Genomic DNA, 21,802 nt, shown 5'->3' with positions numbered 1-21,802 from the left:
TCGTCGGAGAATAGAGATGCGTATTACAGCTGAACATCGTTAAAACGAAGTTGAAGGACCCCGTCGATTACTTCGTTGTAGGCGTAGCTTCGTAATAGCCCATATTGTCTGAGCTCCCAAGGGGAATCGCCATTCCTTCGTTGTATACATTAATTTCGTTATAAACCATTCCGATATAACCAGCTTCGACTGTATATATACGTAATATGCGTAGGACCTAACGGGACTTAATACAGTATACAGTGCACAGTACAGTGCACACTACAGTGCACAGTACAGTGCACAGTGTTTTTCCCCTACAAATAGGCAGATGCGTTTACGGACTGGAGTCCACGAGTACGCATATCTTAAACCTGTACCGTTCTCGGTGTCACAAAAACGTGCAATGCACACGCAATCGCGATCCGCAGTTCGGACAAACGATCCCTGCGCTGCACACCTGCGCGAGCGGATGTTCACTGACGCACAGCGCTGTGTGAAGAGGGAAAAAAGTAAAGAGAAAAAACAAGGCACACATGTCACGCGGTGCAGATCAAAATCGCCCGGCAAGCAATCAAGCGTACCGCTATATACAGCCACACACGTACCCAGCATCTGCATACAGCTCACAAGTGTACCTGTACCACTATCCGCTGAGCAAGCCATTGCACGATGACGCACGCCATTGCGAAGACTCCTTTATTCATTAAAGTCTCTCTCTCTCTCTTTTTCTCCACTGCGAAGCGTATAGTCATCCCGTTTTGGACGCGTTGGCTGTTTCGTCTCGTCCTCGAAAAAAAAACAAGAGAAAAACGCGCAGCCCGCTCGTCTCTCGTTACAACAGCCGTCGTTCAAAACGAGAAATCGGTAAACAAAGACCGGCACCGGGATTCCGTCTTTATCCGACGGAAACTATCGCCAAAGCACGCCGAAAGACAAACCAATAGGCCCCCCTCTCTCTTTTCTCACCCCACCTCCTCGACCCCCTCGCCTTCCTTCTTTCAGCTGCTGCTGCTGCAGAGCGAAGTTTCTGTCTTTCTCTCTTTCTCTTCCGTTCTCCAGCAGCGCAGCCGGCGTGATAGACACCGAAGGTCTCGTTAGAGGTACACCCACGCATCCGCATTGGACAATACTTGGAAACACAGCTGAGCCCTCCATGACTCTCCTATACTGGAGTAGATAAGCGGTCCAGTTCAGTATATGAGTAGGAGCCTCAGCCACCGACTGGTGTAGTCCGTGTAACGCTTCTCCATCGAAGGCGGAGTAGTGCGTAGTTGTGTTGCGAAGGTCAGCAAAGATGCATCGCTACGCGAAGACCATCTCGGCTCTGCTGCTGTTGCTCGTAGCCGCGTGCGTTGCGGCCCAGAAGACTGTCACTTTCGACAAGTGCGAAGGTGAGACTGTCACATGTGACGAAGTTTTTCGCGTTGAGTGTTTTTAGCTTTCACGAGCCGATCACGCCGTGAGCACTGGATATGCGTGTTGTTCCTTTAGACTCCAACTGATGCCGCTTGTCCTCACATACGGCCGCCGCGGTGGCTCAGTGGTTATGGTGCTCGGCTGCTGACGCGAAATACGCGTGTTCGATCCCGGCCGCGGCGGTTGAATTTCTTTGGAGGAGAAATCCTAGAGGCCCGTGTACTGTGCGATGACAGTGCACGAAAGAACCCCAGGTGGCCGAAATTTCCGGAGCCCTCCACTACGGCGTCCCCCATAGCCTGAGTCGCTTTGGGACGTTAAACCCCTAAACTAAATTAAGCTAGTCCTCACCGTTGTGTGGTCCTGACTTAGCCTGCATATAACATTTTTTTTAGTGATTGGTTTGCTTAGTGTTGCTCTTTTAGCACATAGCGTGAATATAAACGGTTTTTCCAGAAAGATACATGAGTGAGAAGTCGAGCACATTTCTTAGTTATCTGGAATGAAGTGTAAGCAAGGAGCTTTACTGTGCGATTCTTTCAGTTGATGTTGATTTAATATTTTACAAGGAATGAATGCGCGATTGTAAATACTTCTCTAAGGTGCTTCTGCATGTTGGTCACCTTCGCGGTCAGCCGCAGCTGCAATTCAGCGTCAGCCGAGGATGTACCGGCATGCAATACGGTAGACGTGCCGTGGTCATGCATGCCTGCCGAGTTTCACTCAGTTATGTACTTTTCTTCAAAGGCGGTCTCGCCACGACTCTTTAACGCGTCGCTTGCCGAAACGGCCGATTCGCACCCGTCGCGTGGTGAAATAATCGAACTGTTGAACTAGTTTCCTTAAAAATCTACGAAGCGCTTATTGTATAAAATATGCCGCCACTGCGGCGACAGCCCTTCACAGTCGCAGTGTATCACACAAACTACAACCATTGTTTATTCTGATTTTCTGGGAGGTACGTGAAGGTACAGAGCCTCGTTGGTTAGTAATAAGTGCTTGTAGCAGGAGCACAACCACATACTACCGCCATTGTTATGTTATGTATAGGGTAGGGTTACTCGTCATATTTGTGGTAACATTTAATTGCCCTGCATGAAATTGCGTATATCCGATTATTTCTACGGCGCAGATGCCGAAAAGGCGACGTTAATTCTGTACGCCATAGCAATCGTAAGTGACAGATAAAGGCTGACAGTCTGTCTTTCTATTTAGTTCTTATTTTGCTCTCTATTTCATGCCAGCGCACTACTTATTTTTTTTTTCATTCAGCTCATGCTTTAGGTAATGTCCCATGAAACGAGAATGCAAGACGAATCGTCGGTCTGACAGTACGACGGCTGCCTGAAATAGTATTGGGACGAGCTGCTTTTGCGGCTTTTTGAACGAAAACCTATAACAGCGACGCTAAAAGCCATGCTACATAGCGTCCCGTTATTAGCGAACAAAACTGTAGTCGTCATGTCTGTTTCATCGACACCGGCATCCTGAATTTATTTGTTGCTGGCACCCCTTAAAAAAGTCTATATATGGTGTTATATGAAGAAAGAAACAGATATGGAGATACAGGGGAGTGGGAATATCTCGAATTATATGCCTATATATGCAGTCTTATATATCCAGATCCGACAAATCCCTGCGTGTCCATATCTGGAACGTAATATTGGGCAGTATGTCTAAATATGGTCCATATATGGTCATATCTGTCCAATTGCCTATGTATCCATATCTGGAAGAGATCAAATACGGAAGTACATGCAATTATGGTGCATGTATGAATATATCTGCCTGAATTCCTATATTTCTACACCTGGAAGGTGCTCAAATATGGCAGCATATAATATGCGCTGCTATATACGTATAGCAGTATAATACGGCAGTTATAGGCTCATAGGATAGGATAACTTTATTCGGCTCTAGCACGAGGTTTTTTTATGTGGTCAGATGAGTCCATCCGCAACGGTCGGTTGCCCCTATTCCAGGGCTCCGCTGGATGCTGCCGTCAGCTGAGCTCGCCGTATCAAACCGATCTGGTCATCGCGGCAGTCGCTGTAGAGCAGACCCTCCCATTGCTCCACACTTGGGTTTTGTATAACTGGGACGATGTCGACTTTTTGACATGCCCATGTGATGTGATACAGTGTAGGTTTTTCATGGCACCATGGACAATTGTGTGCGTAAAGTGTGGGGTGAATTTTACTTAGTGTGTTTAGATTTGGATATGACCCCGTTTGAAGTTGTCTCCATGTGACAGCCTCTTCTTTGTTTAAAGAATTGTGCGGTGGTGGGTACCGCATCCTGCTGCCTTTGTAGTTGTTGAGTATGGCCGAATATTCCTGAGGTACTGGCAGGGATTCCTCAAGGTCGTTGACGTTGGATGCTCGGTAGTTACTATATCCTCGAGCTATCCTGTCTGCCTCTTGGTTTCCTGCCACCCCCGTGTGCCCCGGTACCCAGATGATCTTATGTTTGATCGGCTTGTGTGGTTTTGCATGTGTTTGTTGCGTCTTGCAGTCTACAGAGCGGAGTATGCGGAGCGCTCTGTGACCGACTCTGCCGCAAAGATAGTTGCGACAGGCTGCTTGTGAATCAGTAAGAATTGTCAGTGACCGCCCAGTCCGATAGCCCTCCGCTGCCGCTAGAGCGACGGCCGCTTCTTCAGCCTCAGCTATCGTGCAGTCTTGCAGGGAGGCGCTGGTAATCTCGTGTAATTCCGAGTTGACTACAGTTGCCACTGCGTTGTTGGTGCCTTGTCCCCTAGTCATGGCATATGTGGCAGCGTCGACATACACTGTTGTATCCTGGGATGCGTGTGTTTTCTGTAAGCGGTCGGCCCTTGCCTCTCTTCGGTCTTTGTGGAGGTTCGGGTCCATGTTTCTTGGTATTGGTGCCACCCTGAGCGTGCTGCGGTACTCATCGGGGATCGTTTTAGTTCTCAATATTTCTCGAATTTGTTCGGTGTAGCCCAATTTCTTTAAAAGAACTCTGCCTGTGGGGGTCTGCTGTAGTCTGCGCATTTGGGCAACATGCTGCGCTTCCCGTAATTCCTCGAACGTGTTGTGCAGTCCCAAGGCTAAGAGCTTTTCAGTTGAGGTGTTATGGGGTAGTCGAAGCGCGGTTTTATACGCTTTGCGTAAAATAGCGTCCGCCTGTTGTATTTCACTTTTTATATGATTGTAGTACGGGAGACTGTATGTCGCCCGGCTGACCACTAGGCTCCTGACCAGCTTGAGTGTGTCTTCTTCTCGCATGCCATGACGTCTGTGTGAGATGCGCGTAATCATGCGGGCCACTTGGAGTATAGATGCCTTTAATAGCGCAAGGGTGTGAGTACAGCGTTGATTTGACTGTATCCACATTCCTAGTACCCGTATGAGTGTCTTCTCTGGTATTGGTTCTCCTTCGAGGTAAACTTGTAGTCGAAGTTCTTTACTGGTAGGGACTGTTCGGTTCCGTTTTCCTCTCCAAACCCGTAAGAGCTCAGATTTTTCGGTCCCTAAGAACGATTTCAAAATTATCATTCGACCGAAGAAAGGACTTGCTGTCAGACAGCTTCACACCCACCAGGTAGCCCGCGCTGTAATCGCAGCGTGCAACCAACAATGCAAAGACGAAGATTTCATAGGCTCATAGAATCTTTTTCATATGGAGTGAGAGAAACAACTTTATTACTATACAAGAGTCAAGCGTAGAGAACATCCTGCGCCAGGGTCACCAAAGCTAACTGGCCCGTCAGCTGGTCCGAGGGTATCCGCGCTGTGCGTTGCTTACGTATTTTAGTATAACATCGCTCCTTGGCTGTAAATTTTCCCGCAGGTTAATACGGAAGTACTTCCCTTCCAATCGTAATATTCCACAGACTATATAGTCATTAAAGGAAATACGTTTAGTCAAAGGAACGCCGAACATGTATAGTCCGTTGCTCTGTTCTCATACGCCGGCTGTAGAAGTGACACGCGAAGTTAAAGGTGCACTGAAGAGGAATCTGAACTCGCATTTTTAACGCTGGAACTCGATCTACCCGTTCCGAGCGTTCTTGAAAACTTCGAATTATTGCCCTGCGCTGCCGGTTTCTCTAATTTACATCGAATTAACGTCAAGCTCCCGCCTTTTCTTTTTATTCCCCGCAAACGGTGGAAGGAGTTAACCAACCTTTCACCCAGTACCGTGGCGGCTTGCCGCTCTGCCATCGGCGGAGTGATACGTAGCGGTCGGCGGAAGCAAAGAGTCCACGCGTATTTTGATTTCTGTGGGCCTAATTTGCAGCTATGTAGTCTCTGACTAGACCTATTTATTCTCGGAAACCTAAAAGAAACAAAATAAAAGCGAAAGCAAAGTCGCCACGCGACTGCCTGAAAGGTACTCCATGCGTTGGTCGACTCCTCCCACCGTATGCGGGAACTTCAAAAAAAAAAAGAGCGGGAGCCGGACGTTAATCCGATTTAATTAGAGAAATCGGCCTCACAAGGCAATAAATTGAAGTTTCTAAGAATGCTGCGAAAGTGTAGATCGAGTTCCCGCGGCGAAAATGCGAGTTCAGATTTTTCTTCAGTGCACCTTTAAGATCCCGAATGGAGTCAATTAGATAAGCGCAATACCGTTCTGTCGCTAGCATAACCTGTGCGCCTGTATATTTATAGTAGAATAGCAGAGCAAAAAAGGAGTCTCACTTCAAGCACCAATATTTGTCGGAAAATAAAGAGTACAACTCCAACTGCACATATATACAAACATGTCTCTCTGAAATTATTTACCTCAGCATATGGCAAAACTAAAATACGTGAAGAGCTGGGCTGAAATTTCGCGTTACCGACTATAGTAATCGTCTTTTTCACTGAACCTTAGTGCTGGCCTTGAATAAAGTTACTTCCTCCTCCTCCTCTTCACACAACTGCTTTATAAATCTGGGCAAGCATGTCTTTCTACTTCACCGAGTAAATTCACTAAACTGCAATGGCTTGCATAAATCGTTCAATAGATCGCCGAAACATTCCCTTGTACCCAAAGAAAAACTTTCATCTTGGGCTGAATGGTCTGTGTTATATTGGGTTCAGTAGCGTGGCTTTTTGGGCTTGTTGGTACATAGTTCCAATACCCTGTACTGCAGCAAAAGACGAGGACACAAGAGACTAGAGACGAACACCACGAGCGCTAAGGAAGCGCTCGTGGTGTTCGTCTCTCGTCTCTTGTGTCCTCGTCTCTTGCTGCGCAAGAGTGTATTGGAGTTAAATTGGGGTTTATTATGTAACCAATGCTTATTATGCGCATGCTTTACTGCGCTCCTCAATATGTGTCTGCTTTGATTGTAGGTTCCCAAAGCATGCAATATCATTCTGAGAAATGAGCGATCTGATATCGGTGGAATTTTATTTATCTCTATTTTTTGTGACAAGTATTCCTCGCTGCCGATAGAGACTTTGATTATGGGACTCCATTTTGCGTAAAAGCATGAATGCTCAACCGTGTTGTACACGTGCACAATAAACCAGACACGCAAGATCGACATTGCGCAAGTAACGGTGAGGTTTTCTCGTTTATTTTGTCGGCGTTTTCAATGTGCGTGGCTCCATCCCGCCAGCATGGGCGGCGCCTGTGGCAATTACTGGCGTAGTATTTCGCAGAAGGAGATTCGTGGCAAATAACGTATACTTTTTTTTTTTTGTCGCCTTTCGAACGATTCACCACCCGGCACGCCAGTTGCGTTCCAAACCAAGCACGATGACAAAACAGGGAGCAACGTGCTCATCATTCCCAGCGCACTCGACTGTATAGAACGCTTATTGCATGCTTCCTTCTCGTTAATAGGTGAGCAATCACCGGTGAAAGCATTGACAGCTGGTATAAACTCCGCTGTTTGACGTTCTTTGAGGACACACTGCGTGCGGGAGAATGACATGTTAGCCGACGCTTATCACGCAGGGGTTTTTGAAGAAAAAGTTGGTGTATCGGGGCTATATTCGAGTGCTCTCATTGCAATAATGGCAAACAACTTTCTGCGCATGTTGGGAAATTAGTGCGTGAAATGAGAATATGTTCGACAAAAACACCAGTTAAAAGGGTGTTCTTTTGCGAATAAATTCCTTTCGTGTGAGTTGAAGGGTATATAGGCAAACAAATAAAGGAGAGAAGGAAGGAAGGAAAGAAAGAAAGGAAGAAAGAAAGAAAGAAAGAAAGGAAGAAAGAAAGAAAGAAGGAAAGGAAAAAAAGAAAAAAGAAAGAAAGAAAGAAAGAAAGAAAGAAAGGAAGGAAGGAAGGAAGGAAGGAAGGAAGGAAGGAAGGAAGGAAGGAAGGAAGGAAGGAAGGAAGGAAGGAAGGAAGGAAGGAAGGAAGGAAGGAAGGAAGGAAGGAAGGCTAACTAGGTAGGCGATGCCCAGTCCGCTACTCAGCGCGTGAGTAGCAGAATAAAAGGGGCTACGGAATAAGACCTTTTTTAACCAATGCAACACGACGAACACGCTGCATAAAACGAACTGCAAGGGTGTAAATAGTAGCAACCTGTAGTGCAGTCTTAAGGGTGAAAGCAGGTTTACACGGTAGGTCTAAGCATGAAATATTCGCTCTCTGCCCCTTCCGTGTAAACTTGCTTTCAACCTTAAGACTGCCCCTATAGGGCAGTTTTAAGGGTGAAAGCAGGTTTACGCGGTAGGTCTAAGCATGAAATATTCACTCTCTGTATAAGTATTCAACACTGTACTCCTCATGGCTACGAAACTGCGAATCAAAATCCGCCCATCACCTTCTGCCGTCTTCTGGAAGTATGTAGACGTATGCACTGTCTGGCAGATTGGCAGTCAGCTACATTTTATTGCTTTGCCCACCCTATACATGTTATATACGCCACTCTTGCGCAGTTCATCTGAATGCCGTAGGGAAGGGATGACAGCTAACGGACAAGTTCTGGGTAATCAAAATTCCGGATTTCAACACGTGAGCCGTGAACTTGATACCGGAGTGGGTAACGGGGCCCAGCAGTTAATATAGTAACGAGGAATCTAGTAGGCTTATACGCAGATTGCATGGCTAGAATCATTCTAGGTATATGCTTCACACTTGAGGTATACTTCCCAATCGCAGATCGCGCAGAAAGCCTTGCTCACAGGAGAACGAAATTCAAGGAGTTTCCACTAGCAAGAAAGGTGATCGGACTGATACAGTGCACAATTCCTGTATATGTCGCTTTGCTTATACGGCCTGCAAAGATATATTAATTTCTTTTATTTATTTAATTTATGTACATACTGCAGACCATGGTTAGGTCCAAGTAGGACGGGCACTGTACAGACTGAGTAAATCAGAAAAATTGCATGGCAACTTGCAGTTTACAAATAGAGAGAGAGAAAAAAAGCACATGCATTCAGCTACAAAGCATGACTCGTGTCAAACAAGTCCGTGTTGGTCCGTGGAAGACAGAGTTGAGAGTTGACAGGCTCAACGGAGTTTCGAGAGTTCGGTGAAGTTTAAACGAGTTCGTTCTACGAGAGTTCAGCAGATAATAATAAGTCTCAGACTTCGAAGAGAGCTTGGCACTGCGCCAACAGCAAAAAGCTGCGCCTTAACAGAAAACGACGAGAACGAATTCCCAGCCTTTAGTATGCCGAATTTCCTGAATGCGCCACTCATATATTAGGTTTACGGTGCGCGCATTATTCTTCGCAGCATCTCACACCCGTACTGGGCATTAATGCCCCAGAGCCCAGACGCCTAAAAAAATGCTACCTGTCTTGGAGACATGGTTTCACCCTTCAGGCATTCACCTATGGTTCAGGGAACAGGCCTTTGCTGTACAGGCCTTCTGTCAGGGTTGCCAAGGAGCTCGCCCTGCCCGAAGGCCTAAACAAAGAATGCCTGATCCAGAGAGCCCATGGATGAACGCACGGAAGCACTTGTAGGAACGAGGCCCGCAAAGCTCGCGAAACGCACAGCGGATGAACCCTTCCTGGCTCCTCCACCGACTTCATGCAGCACAGAAAGCTTGAACTGACGCCTGAAATATAGTTTATTTATATCTTCGTGGAGAGCTCCGCCTATGGTATGGCCAAGAAGCTCTGTACCCCGTTGCATTCAATAGGTACCGATGTATACCCGTGGTCTATAAACTGCGATTAGTCGTACCAGCACACGGCGCTTGTGGTCCATCTTTTCGTGCGAAGTATACAATAAGCTATTTTACTTTTGGTAGTAACAAAAACTTCAAAAATTCTACAAGAAGCTCCTCCAGTGCTGGCTTGAATTGGTTTACCGTGGCTGAACGTGTTTCGAAACACAGTTCGAGTCCACCTACGACGATGAGCTCAGAGCCGAGCGCCGGATGTGATAGCTCGGCGGAACGGTTCTTCTCACGCGCGCCTTCTTTCCCGCCCAGATGGCAACGACTACCCGACGTTCAAGAACGTCACCATCGACCCATGCGAGAGCGACCCGTGTGTGATCAAGAGGGGCGAGCGATACAACGTCACCTTCTACGTGGAAGCGAGTGAGTATCCGACCTGTACAATCAGCAGTATTCGATGCCCCAAAGCAACCTATAGCACGACCCAGTAATATTCAGTGACTTGTTGATTCTAGAGACAATAGTACCCATGCACTACCGTAGAATATCTCACAGTATTCTACGACCAGTGGCATCCAATACCTGTAAGCATCCCATAGCCAGTAGTATTAAATATCCAAGGCATTCTAGAGTCATTGGTGTCCGATAGCCAGAGATTCATAGTCAGTATAGTAATAAGTTTCCGTTCGTATTCTAGAGACAACAGTACCTAATACGTTAGTTTAACGCCAATACCTGTAAGCATCCTACAGCCAGTAGTCCGAGGCATTATAGAGTCAGTAGTATCCGACAGCCAGAGATTCTACAGTCAACATGGTAACCAGTTCACTTTGGTATTCTAGAGACAACAGTGCCTAATACGGTAGTTTCTAACGCCAGTAGTATTGAATACCGTACAGTATCCTATACTACCATACATCTAGTGGCGTCCAGTACCCTAGCGTATTGCGAATTATTCTGCAGCCACTAGTATACGATCCCTTGAGTATCCTAGAATCAAAGCATACCCAATCAAACTTGTAGCACCGCGATATTACAGGGACCAGCACGCTGGTGGTGAATATGTGCCCAGTGGAACCCTATTGAAGACGTCAGCGGGGGGGGGGGGGTGGGGGGCACCTTTGTGTGGAGCAGGAAACCACGTCATGAGAACGCTTAGACGCAGCAGCAGAGCAAAATGAGATAAAACGAAATTCACAAGTCAGGACAAGCGTTGAACTTTCAACTCATAATTGCTAAATCGTCTCAGTTTAAAACATGCCTTGCACATTTAATCTGTTGCACGATCGACGAACGCAGAACAGCAGGAAAACTATGTGACAATGCGCTGAAGGGATAAGCAAATTATTAGCATTGTCTTCAAGCTGCGGAAAGTGCAAAAGGGAAGCAAGAATCTACCACAGCAGCAAACAAAAATAGGAGGAATGAAAAATAAAGCAAACCACCTGTTGCACTTTATTTTGGCTCTTTTATAAGGAAATGCTTTTGTAATTCAGCCTTTTTTCTGTCGTGTTTGTCGTGTGCTGTCTCCTCTGGCGTTGCGTTTAATCGACTAGGGCACTAGACCATCAAATACGACTGCTCCGGTGAGGCATTGGCCCCGGGTTCGAACCCCGGACAAAGACGAATTTTTCTTAAACTATAAAGTTTCTGTGGAAGGCGTATAGCTTTCCTTCGGTGACGTCAGGGTAACAGCTTGAGCTAGAGCACGAAAGTACATGAGAACACTTAAACGCAGAGAAAAATGAGGTAGATTTAAACTCACACGACAAGAGAAGCTTTGGAGCCGTACGGCTACGCTTGGGTGGGGGCTGATGAGTAATCACTCCCTTATCAACAACCTAATAACACAAGAAAAGTTGTTACGCATCAGAAATGCGTAAGAAAACAAGAAAATATATGCAAGCGGTCTCGATCTTTCACCCCAAGCTCTTTTGACATCAGTAGCGAAAAGGCAGCACAGTAAAGCAAAGAACACAAGAAGAACGTACACTTCAACCGGGGCTGTATTACGTCATCGCTAAGTTCATGCATGGAAGCGTTACACTCAGAGATTTCGCTCTTCTTTGTGAACACGACGCGACAAGGATAGTTGCGCCACCCAAGGCGGCTCGGCGCATGTATTAGCGAAGAAATCGTTGAGCGTCAAAGTTATAATTACGTCACTTTTTGCGGCGTTTTTCTGAAAATTATGTTTTCTTTGTTGCATCCGTTATTTCGTAATTGGCCGTTTTTGCGAAGGCACATTTAAACCGTACATAGTACCTGAAAATAAGGAGTGCCTATCCTGAATCACGAGAGCGAAACAATTAGAATAATATAAACAAGGTGGAGCGCATTTGGCAGGTTCTCTCAGATCGTGAATGGCAGTTAACCATATCCCTCAAAGAAAAGAATGTAACAGCTCTATCGTCATGATGTAGTTAGCGACAAAAACGAGGACCAAAGTGAAAAAAAGACACAACAAGAGCGGTTTCTTTTTTCGGGGGGGGGGGGGGGGGGGGCAACTACATCATGAATAAGATTCAACTCGCCTAACTTAACTTTCCACTTTATTAGCTGTATCTTACCGGTACTCACCTATGGGGCAGAAACGTGGAGGCTAACAAAGAGGGTTCAGCTTAAGTTAAGGACAACACAGCGAGCTATGGAAAGAAAAGTTATAGGCGTAACGTTAAGAGACAGGAAGAGGGCAAAGTGGGTCAGGAATCAAACACGGGTTAATGATATCCTAGTTGAAATCAAGAGGAAGAAATGACCTTGGGCAGGGCATGCAATGCGAAGGCAAGATAACCGCTGGTCTTTAAGGGTTAGCGGAGTGGATTCCAAGAGAAGGCAAGCGTAGCAGGCGGCGGCAGAAAGTTAGGTGGGCGGATGAGATTAAGAAGTTTGCCGGACTACGGAGGCCGCAACTGTCAAAAGACCGGGTTAATTGGAGAGACATGGGAGAGGCCTTTGCCCTGCAGTGGGTGTAGCCAGGCTGATGATGATCCTGAAGACTTAAGGCAGCCACTAAATAGCTGTCTTTATTGTTGATGTAGTTCACGCAGATATCTCCGCCTACATTCAATGGCTGCTTGAACCCTATAGACTGTAAACATGAATACGCTATATGGGATTAAAAAGGGAGTAAGCTGTCCTCTAGCACACTCCCTTTCATAAAAGAGAGTGTAGAGAATGACTTACTCCCTTTTTATTCCCATGTAGCCGTATTCATTTTTAGAGCGTAGTCTTAAGTATACCCATAGAAGCCACGCGATGCATGTATGCAGTTGGAATCACATGCATAAAAGTGAACTATTAGGATGCTAAGCATGCACAATTACTTTTGGCGTGTGTGCAGTCAGTTTCAATTTGTTTAATTGCCTTGAAAACGAACATCACAGGACTCATGCGTGTGTTTCATGTAAATGAGAGTGGCTCCATCTGGTGGCTAGAAGATGAAGCTTATGCGCGGCTCTCCGGCGCCTTCTCACGCAGCCAGCGACGAAGACAGCGTCCAGGTGACCACGGCCAAGCGGCACCACTCTGACAACACCCAGATAGACATGATGAGTTCGGTCAGCTGCTTCTTCATGGACGTGCCCTGCAACGTGACGAAAGGCGAGGTCTTCCGCGGATCGGTGGAACTCAAGCTCATGAAGCTGTTCGCACCCGTAAGTGCCTCTCCGACCTCGACGGAATGCCAGTCATTTACGTTCTCGATTAAGGTGAATAGAGGCATTCACACAAGGTGGCCCTAGATGGACAAATTACCTTACAGGGAAATGTGAGCAATAAAGTAAAAACCGCTGTTTAACTCCATGACGCCAAGACAATGCAACTGTTGGTAAAAGTTATGAACTTTGGACAGTTTGTGGTGCCGTTAGTGGCCCTACCTTGCCGAAAAGCAAAAAAAGAAAACTAAATTTATTCAGAAATTATGTTGCTGTTCAGTTAAAGTTCAAAAAATGGGTTAATATCTGATGGTCTAGAAACGATTAAAATGTGAACATAGGACGTGATGAAACAGGACGACAAGGTTAAGCTATCTTTCCTAATTTGCTGTCTGAGAAGGAATGGCCCCACCAAGTTATTCTGTATTACCAGGTACGGTACGATATGGTATGGTATGTTATGTTACGATACGATACGGTATCGCATGACATGGCATGATATGGCATATGAAGGTATGGTATGGTATGGTATGGTATGGTATGGTATATGGTATGGTATGGTATGGTATGGTATGGTATGGTATGGTATGGTATGGTATGGTATGGTATGGTATGGTATGGTATGGTATGGTATGGTATGGTATGGTATGGTATGGTATGGTCGGACTGACTACGACCTTTTGGAACGTCCGTTGACATCGCACAGCACACGGACGCATCTGCGGTGTGCTTCTCGAATTTGGTCATCATATTTTCGGAGCATGTAATTGAAACCATGCCTGCAAAGGCGTCTCCTAATCCCGGCGAACAATTCCGCCGACCAGCGAGGCTATGTTCACTAAATTAACAGAAGTGGAAAAACGTACTTCCTCACAAGAACAGGAGCTAGCGACCCTGGTTTAGCCGTTGGTCACCGCCTCCTGTGTGCACCTGTAAATTAACACCCGACCCTCAGTATCCAGGATGGCTACGGAGCGAATGGCCAAGGCGGGGTCAGACCTTCGACGCCGCGAACAGTGCTGAGAAGTTCTGAAACTGGACACGGCATTGCGGGGAACTGAAGCTCGCACCGCTGAATGTAAGAACCTTAGCTAGCGAACAGGGTGGATTCCAAGGGAAATAACAAACGTATCCTTCATAGCTCCGAAAGTCAGGTGAAGAAAGGAGTTAGGAAGGTTACTGAGATAAGATGGCCTCGGCTGACACCGGGTAGGGCTAATAAGAGGTTACATGGCGAGACCTTTGCTTTGAGCGGACGTGATATAGCTGATGAATTTTATTATTATAAATGAAAGGCTTATTTCGTCAGCTATTCAAAAGACGAGACGAGAGGATCCACTTGAGGCCCCAACGTGGGGACAGTTTATGCGCATTCCTGCCCACATAAGGCTGGCGAGCTCTGACAGCACCTCTCCGATTGAAAACTGATAACGGTAGCAGTAACACCGGTGTTTATTAGACACATTTAGCATACCGCGTACCGTGTAACGGTTACCGGAGTACCGGGAGCCCGCGCATCGCCAGTGCGCATGCGTAAATCGCCTTGATGCCGCCAGATGGCGCCAGGCACCCGGCAGCTGCGCGTACGCCTGTCATATCGGGGCCAATCAGCGCGAGCACATTGGCGATAGGCGGGCTCCTGGCACTCCGGTAGCGGTAACACGGCACACTAAAGATGTCTCATGCTCTGTATGCAACGTCATGACACCTGCTACTTGTCTTTTATAACAGGGTGAATTCACCTATGAGATCCTAGTCCGCGGCGACGAAAGCGTGTTCGCATGCGGACATACCGTGCTGACCGTCGAGTGAATGGAGCTGGCTCACGGAGCATGGCGAAGAAATGGGCACCGGAACCTGCTGCCAGAAGTGGAGACCCCTGAGTTCAAGACGCACAGCTGACATCAGAAAACATTTTGCAGACTCCTCTCTGTATTTTTACCCCATGCATTAGCCGAAGGCTGCTTTGTTAATCATTCGACGTGGTGCTAACTGGCACAGAAGGTCTTCAGGCTGCTTGACAACCCGTGCTACTTAACACCCTGTCGCCTTTCAAGATTCACATACGCTTTGACAGACGTTATCAAGAATAATAAGAGTAATAAATTTGAGTATTTCTATATTGATACGCATCACTCTCCACGTATTCTACAGACAATAAAATGTTGCTTATGCAGTCCCTTGTTTTCTGTTGCAACAGAAAATCGTCTTGTACTATCTGTAAGAGAACGGATGTGTTGAAAAAATCGTAATGCAGGCTTAGTCAATGCAGATCTACTCAGACACTAAGCATAGAGGGAAGGGAAGGGGATGGAAGGGAGAGGGATTAGGCGGTGGTGGTAGTGACGATGATGATGTTGATGGATAAAAGAGTAGCCCACCGGACACGCACGAAGTGGATGGGGACAGTAACGACGGACACCACAAGTCTTCCATGATCTCCGCACATGCTCATGATAATGGGAGCCTCCTGCTGTCGACGTTCTGAGACATAACTTGGCAGCTTAATCCCGAGAGCACTTTTATAAACACTTAATGCACTTAAAAACAAGTACAGGCAGTCGATACACAGCTTAAAATCGATCTACAGATAGCCTTGCACTCTTAGTGGGCCTTCTTCAGCTGATTGCCAGCAAAAATAATTTGGCTGTGGTTTGACCAATGGCCATCCCGAGCAGAGTTGCAGAAGCGACAGCGGGGCAATCGCAGCGGCGGCGGCTTCTCGGGGGGTTCTTTGACTGTCTAAAGTGTGTAGAGGCGAAAGCGTTTTCCGCACCACTTTGACTGCCTCAGTGGCACTGGTGACGTCACATATAATTGAGTACTAATTTCTAAGTGACGACAAATTACTGATTGATGGCTAATTATGATTAATGACTAAATACTATTTAACTGCTAATTAATGACGCTTAAACTGCGCCTTTAGGAGTGGAACGCGACAGCGTGTTGTAGCGCTGCCACAGTGTCCATAGAACGCCACCACTCGTTCGGCGCGATGCCTTGCCCTTTGAACGCAACGCTTTTTGGGGAAAGGAAATGGCGCAGTAATTCTCTGTCATCTCGGTGGACACCTGAACCGCACCATACAGGCAGGGAGGGGAAGTGGGAGCGAAAGAAGAAAGAGGAGCCGTAATGAAGAAACTGAAAATTCTATTTGAGGAAAGGAAATTACACAGTAACTGTCTCGCATATCTCGGTGGGCACCCGTCATCCGTTTTTAGAGGAAGGGAGGAAGTGGCAGTGAAAGAAAAAAGAAAAAGAGGGGCAGTAATGAAGAAAATGGAAATCGTATTTGAGGAAAGGAAATTACGCAGTAACTGTCTCACACTCGCTCCTCGCGCATGCGCAGTTGGGGCTCTCCGGGGCTCCGCGAAATCGCTCACACCTAGCGCAGTGGTGCTTCCGCAAAAAAAAGTCTCTGCAAACTGATTATTATACCTCACACTGTAGGTGAGTACAGAATCGGACAGCGTATGGTTGCAGGAGTTACAAAGCTTGAGCGGTTCTGTTAAGAGATTAATGAGTGGGATAGCACCTGACCTTGTTTCATATCAATTCAAAGTGGTTCACAACAGCTCAAAACACAACTACCATCTTCAAGTGAGCCGCAATTTTCCCTTCAAGATGGCCAGGGGTACCAAACGGAACCTGAAATAGTTTTTTGAGAATTCGAGGTAATTGAAGAATCGGAATCTATGAGGCTTCTAGGAGAAGCTTGCAAAGTATTTTTACACTAGCATTTAAAATGGCGGCGTAATCGTCAATTAAAAACTCTACGATGTCCAAGCTTTTCCTCACTACGCTGGAGAAGTGCGGAAAAACTCGCAGTGACGTCACTGTCGCCGAAATTTCAGATGTCCGGTGCCTTCACGTGCATGTTTCTGTGCGTCGTCCGATGCCGCCAAACAAAGCTTCGTCAGCTTCACCTTCGATGACGTTGGTTTTCTTCCATGAAACAATCGTTCCTTCAATGTAATCGTGGCGCCGCCGTATACGTGACGTCAACATCGGGTCCTCTGCCAGTTGCTGTGCACTGCAGGGAAGCCTGAACGCTGAAGCCGCTTTATCTGGCGATTGTGCTCCACTTCAAACGATAGCGTCAAACAATTTCGCAGGCTTTACCTGCATGTTGCACACACTCGGTCCTTTTAAACTCACCGAATTCCAAAACATCTTCAGTTGTCCTTTAAGCCCCGGAGGCTGCAGGAACTGTTGCCAACATACTCTGATGAGTACCACTCCCGCCCTCTACAGACATGTTTGCGAACGTTCTCAAATGCCTGCGCTCGGATGCAGCGTGGCTAGCCACTATGGCGTGGCTCCGCAAGACTGGTCATGGTAAATATAACCCGCTGCACGGAGAGCTTTATTCATTTTCCCTAATGCGAAAGCGTTTTCTTTGTCAAATCTTTTCTTGTTACCTATAAACGAGTAGCCAATCAGGAGCCGAAATTGTAAGCTAATAATTTTGATGCCTCTGGAATGTTTGATACAGTTAAACATTAAACACTGGTCTTTAAGTTGTACTCTCCTATAGCACCTTCGTCTCTTGAAAGTACCCCTAAAATCAAAATCAAACGAGGTTTTCACGAAAATTAATTGCATGCTTAAAACCACCTCTAAACCCATTAACGCCGTGCCTAATTCCTGCCTAGTGGTGTCAGGACTGCTTACACCGTTTTTAACCTCAGCTATTTCCATTACAGAGCCTTCAGTTATCGCTCTCGTTTCTTTGATCTCCATTTTTTCCTGCCACCAGACATTTTTCGAACACCGGTGTGCATTTGTGTAAAGGGCAGTGCCGAGCCAAATTCCCTGACCACTCGGCTCTAACCTTCCTGCGGTGTTCACTTAGGCGCTCATTTAGGTAACGGCCTGTCTGCGCTATATACAACTTGCCACAAGAAAGACGCGTTTACGTAAACTAAAGCTATTTTAAACTCCTAGAACGGTTACGACACTTAGTAAGCGTAATAGTGATAGGCAACCCGTTTAACAATCTCGTTTGCCGATACTCGGTAAGCGTAATGCTGTAACGTTTACAGATATTCCGTAAACGTAATCGTAAACCCGCCACTTGCCCAGAAGGTCTGCGCCGACCTCCACACGATCCAGCTGTGAGATCGCTTCAGTACTTCAGTTTACATAAACAAAAACTTCTACATTTAGACGCAGACGCCACCAATACCAGCTGCGCTGCAGTAATGTAGTACTGAGTATCCTAATCGTGCTGTGACGTTTTGTAGCGAAAGCTACACTAGGCTAGTCAGCGGCGCATTTCGGGCGGTCATCGCAGGCAAGTACTGGGCATGCGCCGTAACCGTGGCAACCGGTTGCCATGGTTGTTAGACGCCGACCATAACATTCTCGGCGCCTAAAGTACCTTTCGCTGTGTATATCCTGGCTTAGCTGAGCTAAGACACAGCACATTTCCTTTCTTGTTTCCGGTCAGTCAAACCCTTATTATAATGCAGTAGTGAACGCCGCCGCGGTGGCTCAGTGGCTATGGTGCTCGGCTGCTGGCCCGAAAGACGCGGGTTCGATCCCGGCCGCGGCGGTTGAATTTCTTTGGAGGAGAAATTCGAGGCCCGTGTACTGTGCGATGTCAGTGCACGTTAAAGAACCCCAGGTGGTCGAAATTTCCGGAGCCCTCCACTACGGCGTCTCTCATAGCCTTAGTCGCTTTGGGACGTTAAACCCCATAAACCAACCAACCTATTTATAGTACTCTGAGTAAGACCGCTGTGGACGCCGTTAATGATCCCGGACGACATATATCGGGAAATGCACGTTCGATCTGTTCTGTTCCGCGCGCCACAAAGGAAACAGCCGACGGACGAAAGCACAATTCCTCTCCGGCGCTATGAAGCAGTCATGAACACCAAAACTTTCATGTCTTTTACATATTTATTTCAAGGAGAAAAAGAAAGTATCGGAAGAAGTTTCAGTTTTATGGCCTGGCTAAATTTTGCCTGCTTTCCTACCCTATTGTTAATATTAATTTGATTGGTAGTACAAAGAGAGACACGAGAAAATGAAAAAAAAGGAAAAGGGTGGCAGGTGCCCCCAGAAGGATTGCAACGCCTACCTGATTCAGAAGGAAGAGGGGACAGAAAGAATGGAGAAGCAAAGAAAAAAGAGACAAATAACACGCCACGTGACGGACCTTACTACGCGGTTACCTATCAACAAGCGTCAGGCCGTGACGTCACGGAGATGCGGCGGCGCTGGAGTCAGCAGTGGCTTTCGTTGTGTAGGCAAAACCGTGTGCCTTGGGTATGCCATGCTTGAGCGTTTTTCGATGTATTTTGCAATATTCCGGCGAGTTGTGGTGCCGGTGGTTGAACCGCAATGCTGAAGAAAGGCAGCGGCACATGTTTCCACAAGTTTATCGCATTTAGATATGGGCCAAAGCGATGCGCAGCGGCCGTGGAGCAGGAAAAGTTCGGCGACGGATCGGCTGCGCGGCTAGTATTGCATTTCTGCATCGCAATATGATAGTTTGCGTCTCTTAATCAGAATGTTTGCTCTTCAGTCGCGCGGCGAACAGTGCAAGAATCAACGTCTGCAGCTTGTTCGCGTTCTGTCGGGCTCTCATTATGAGAAGTCTGGACTCGACATTCCATGTGGGTGTGACCGTTAATTGAACACGGGACCGTTCTCAGGCGACAATCACCCGGACTACGTCCCGGGCATCTCTTCGCGTTAAAAAAAAAAAAAAAAAAACAGCTGCTGCCAGTCGCCTTCAGCATTCATCGGGCCACTAAGCGCGAGTTTGAAGCAGCACTGTAGTCCGGCAGTAGGAATATACGGCGCGTAGTTTTTTCTCTATTTTCGCTTCCACGAGCTTCAACTTGTACGTTTTTTCACCACCTATCTTAGGAAACAATTAAACGACGCTAAGGTATCGGCAAAATCATGCAGTGTTATTTCCCATTTTACCTGAATTTTACAATTACTGGTCAATCAGACCCTGGCGAAAACAGTAAATACCAGACCAAAAACCAGTTATCAAGCAGAATAAGGCCTGCAATCAGAATGACTTAAAATATTTAGCTCTGCAGAGCAAACGTAACTTCGTTGTAGCTCGAGGTAAACTTCTATCCATTCGCCTGTGCACATCTCTTAAAGCCAAGCGAATAAAAAAGCATTTTTTCAGACATTACCAGTGAAGATCGCATTTGCATGCTCTTTTAAAGTAACTGCATGGCTTCAGTGTCCAGTAGTGTTCGGCGTTCTCCGCACTGAAGTGGCTGGACGAGAGCAGGCGCATCACAAAGATTCGTCATGGGAAAAAGCTGCCTCCCGTCGTCCTTCTTCTTGTACTTAGCGATCGGGTATGCTGTATCGCCCCAAATGTTGAGATTGCAGACCTGTATACCTCGTGCTTTCTCGATTTCATTTAATAAGTCAACCTAGTCGACCGCCGTAGCCCCGCCCTTGCTGCCAAACATACGAGCGCAGAAGGAAGCCTGTGCAGCGCTTCGTCAGATAATTCCGTCTGGCGAACAGGTTGAAAAAGTGCTTAAGTGCTCTCCGGTCGCCAACAGAAATGTTTCAAACCACAAGCGACGCGCACGCTTTGACATTTGCGCGCACGCGAGTTGGTTTCGAAGGCAGCATCGCTTGGCGTGGGGTAGGCATGCTACGTTTTTGCCGACACCCCGCATCGCTGCCGAGCGCAGCGCCACCTTTGTTTACAAACATGACGCTTGTCTATAAGAAGCAACCACGAAACCTAAAAAGTCCGGAAAACATACAACAATTGCCATTGTTCTATTGCATGCGGAGTCAGACACGTACAATATGAAAAATACCTTTGGCAGATATCCGGCAAGATGAAGGTCATGCTAGCAAAGTGTCGAAATAAGAGAAAAGTATACAACAGGTGTATCTTACCGGTACTCACCTATGGGGCAGAAACGTCGAGGCTAACAAAGAGGGTTCAGCTTAAGTTAAGGACAACGCAGCGAGCTATGGAAAGAAAAATGATAGGTGTGACGTTAAGAGATCGGAAGCGGGCGGAGTGGGGAAGAAGTGGGCTTGGGCAGGGCATGTAATGCGAAGGCAAGATAACCGGTGGTCCTTAAGGGTAACGGAGTGGATTCCAAGAGAAAGGCAAACGTAGCAAGGGGCGGCAGAAAGTTAGGTGAGCGGATGAGATAAAGAAGTTTCCAGGGATACGGTGGCCGCAACTGGTGAAGGACAGGGTTAATTGGAAAGACATGGGAGAGGCCTTTGCCCTCCAGTGGGCGTAGTCAGGCTGATGATGATGATGATTATGTGTTTTGTACGCTTTTGTTTATTGTATCGATGATGGCGTGAAGTGCTTTGTTAGGGTTAAGCCCGCTCACACTTGCGGGAAACGTGCCGCATCGGTGCCGTCGTCCCGCGCGAAATCAAGTCCACGCTACCTTCGTTTCTCTGCTGCTCTAGTCACGTGAAAAAACGGGCGACCACATGCACCACAGCCGTCCGCGAGTGCGAGGGGACTGTAGCCGACGCTAGATGCCGCAGCGAGCGTCCTTACGTCACGAACCCCATTGGCTATCCAACGCTCTGCGGGACGGAACGTCAGCCGGTCCGCGGTGTGCGTCCTGCGCTGTGCGTTTTCCGACTAGTGTGAACGCGGCCTGTAACCTTTAGAAGTACTTTGGTTTGGGCTAGTTGGTTCGTAGCCATGTTTGAAATAGAAAGG

General features: G+C 47.0%; 1 protein-coding gene across 1 annotated transcript; it reads left to right on the top strand.

The window, feature by feature from the left end:
- Nucleotides 1-1,034: 1,034 nt before the first annotated feature.
- LOC149366148 (mite group 2 allergen Lep d 2-like) lies at nt 1,035-15,280 on the top strand. Its single transcript, XM_089549105.1, has 4 exons — nt 1,035-1,373; nt 9,761-9,871; nt 12,929-13,104; nt 14,836-15,280. The coding sequence occupies exons 1-4, from the start codon at nt 1,277-1,279 to the stop codon at nt 14,914-14,916; spliced, it is 465 nt and encodes a 154-aa protein (XP_089405231.1). The 5' UTR covers nt 1,035-1,276; the 3' UTR covers nt 14,917-15,280.
- The last annotated feature ends 6,522 nt before the right edge of the window (nt 15,281-21,802 follow it).

This window comes from Amblyomma mixtum, chromosome 1 (assembly GCF_055824585.1).
Source record: "Amblyomma mixtum isolate Tamu chromosome 1, ASM5582458v1, whole genome shotgun sequence".
NCBI lineage: Eukaryota > Metazoa > Arthropoda > Arachnida > Ixodida > Ixodidae > Amblyomma > Amblyomma mixtum.
Note: the sequence above shows the minus strand (reverse complement) of the source record. Positions and strands in the feature narration are given on the sequence as shown.

What these genes read in the sequence shown, in the direction of transcription:
- LOC149366148 (XM_089549105.1), top strand. Translation starts at nt 1,277, where the DNA reads ATGCATCGCTACGCGAAGACCATCTCGGCTCTGCTGCTGTTGCTCGTA. An exon ending in CACCTTCTACGTGGAAGCGA is followed by an intron (nt 9,872 to 12,928) that starts GTGAGTATCCGA and finishes CTTCTCACGCAG; the next exon opens with CCAGCGACGAAGACAGCGTC. An exon ending in TCATGAAGCTGTTCGCACCC is followed by an intron (nt 13,105 to 14,835) that starts GTAAGTGCCTCT and finishes CTTTTATAACAG; the next exon opens with GGTGAATTCACCTATGAGAT.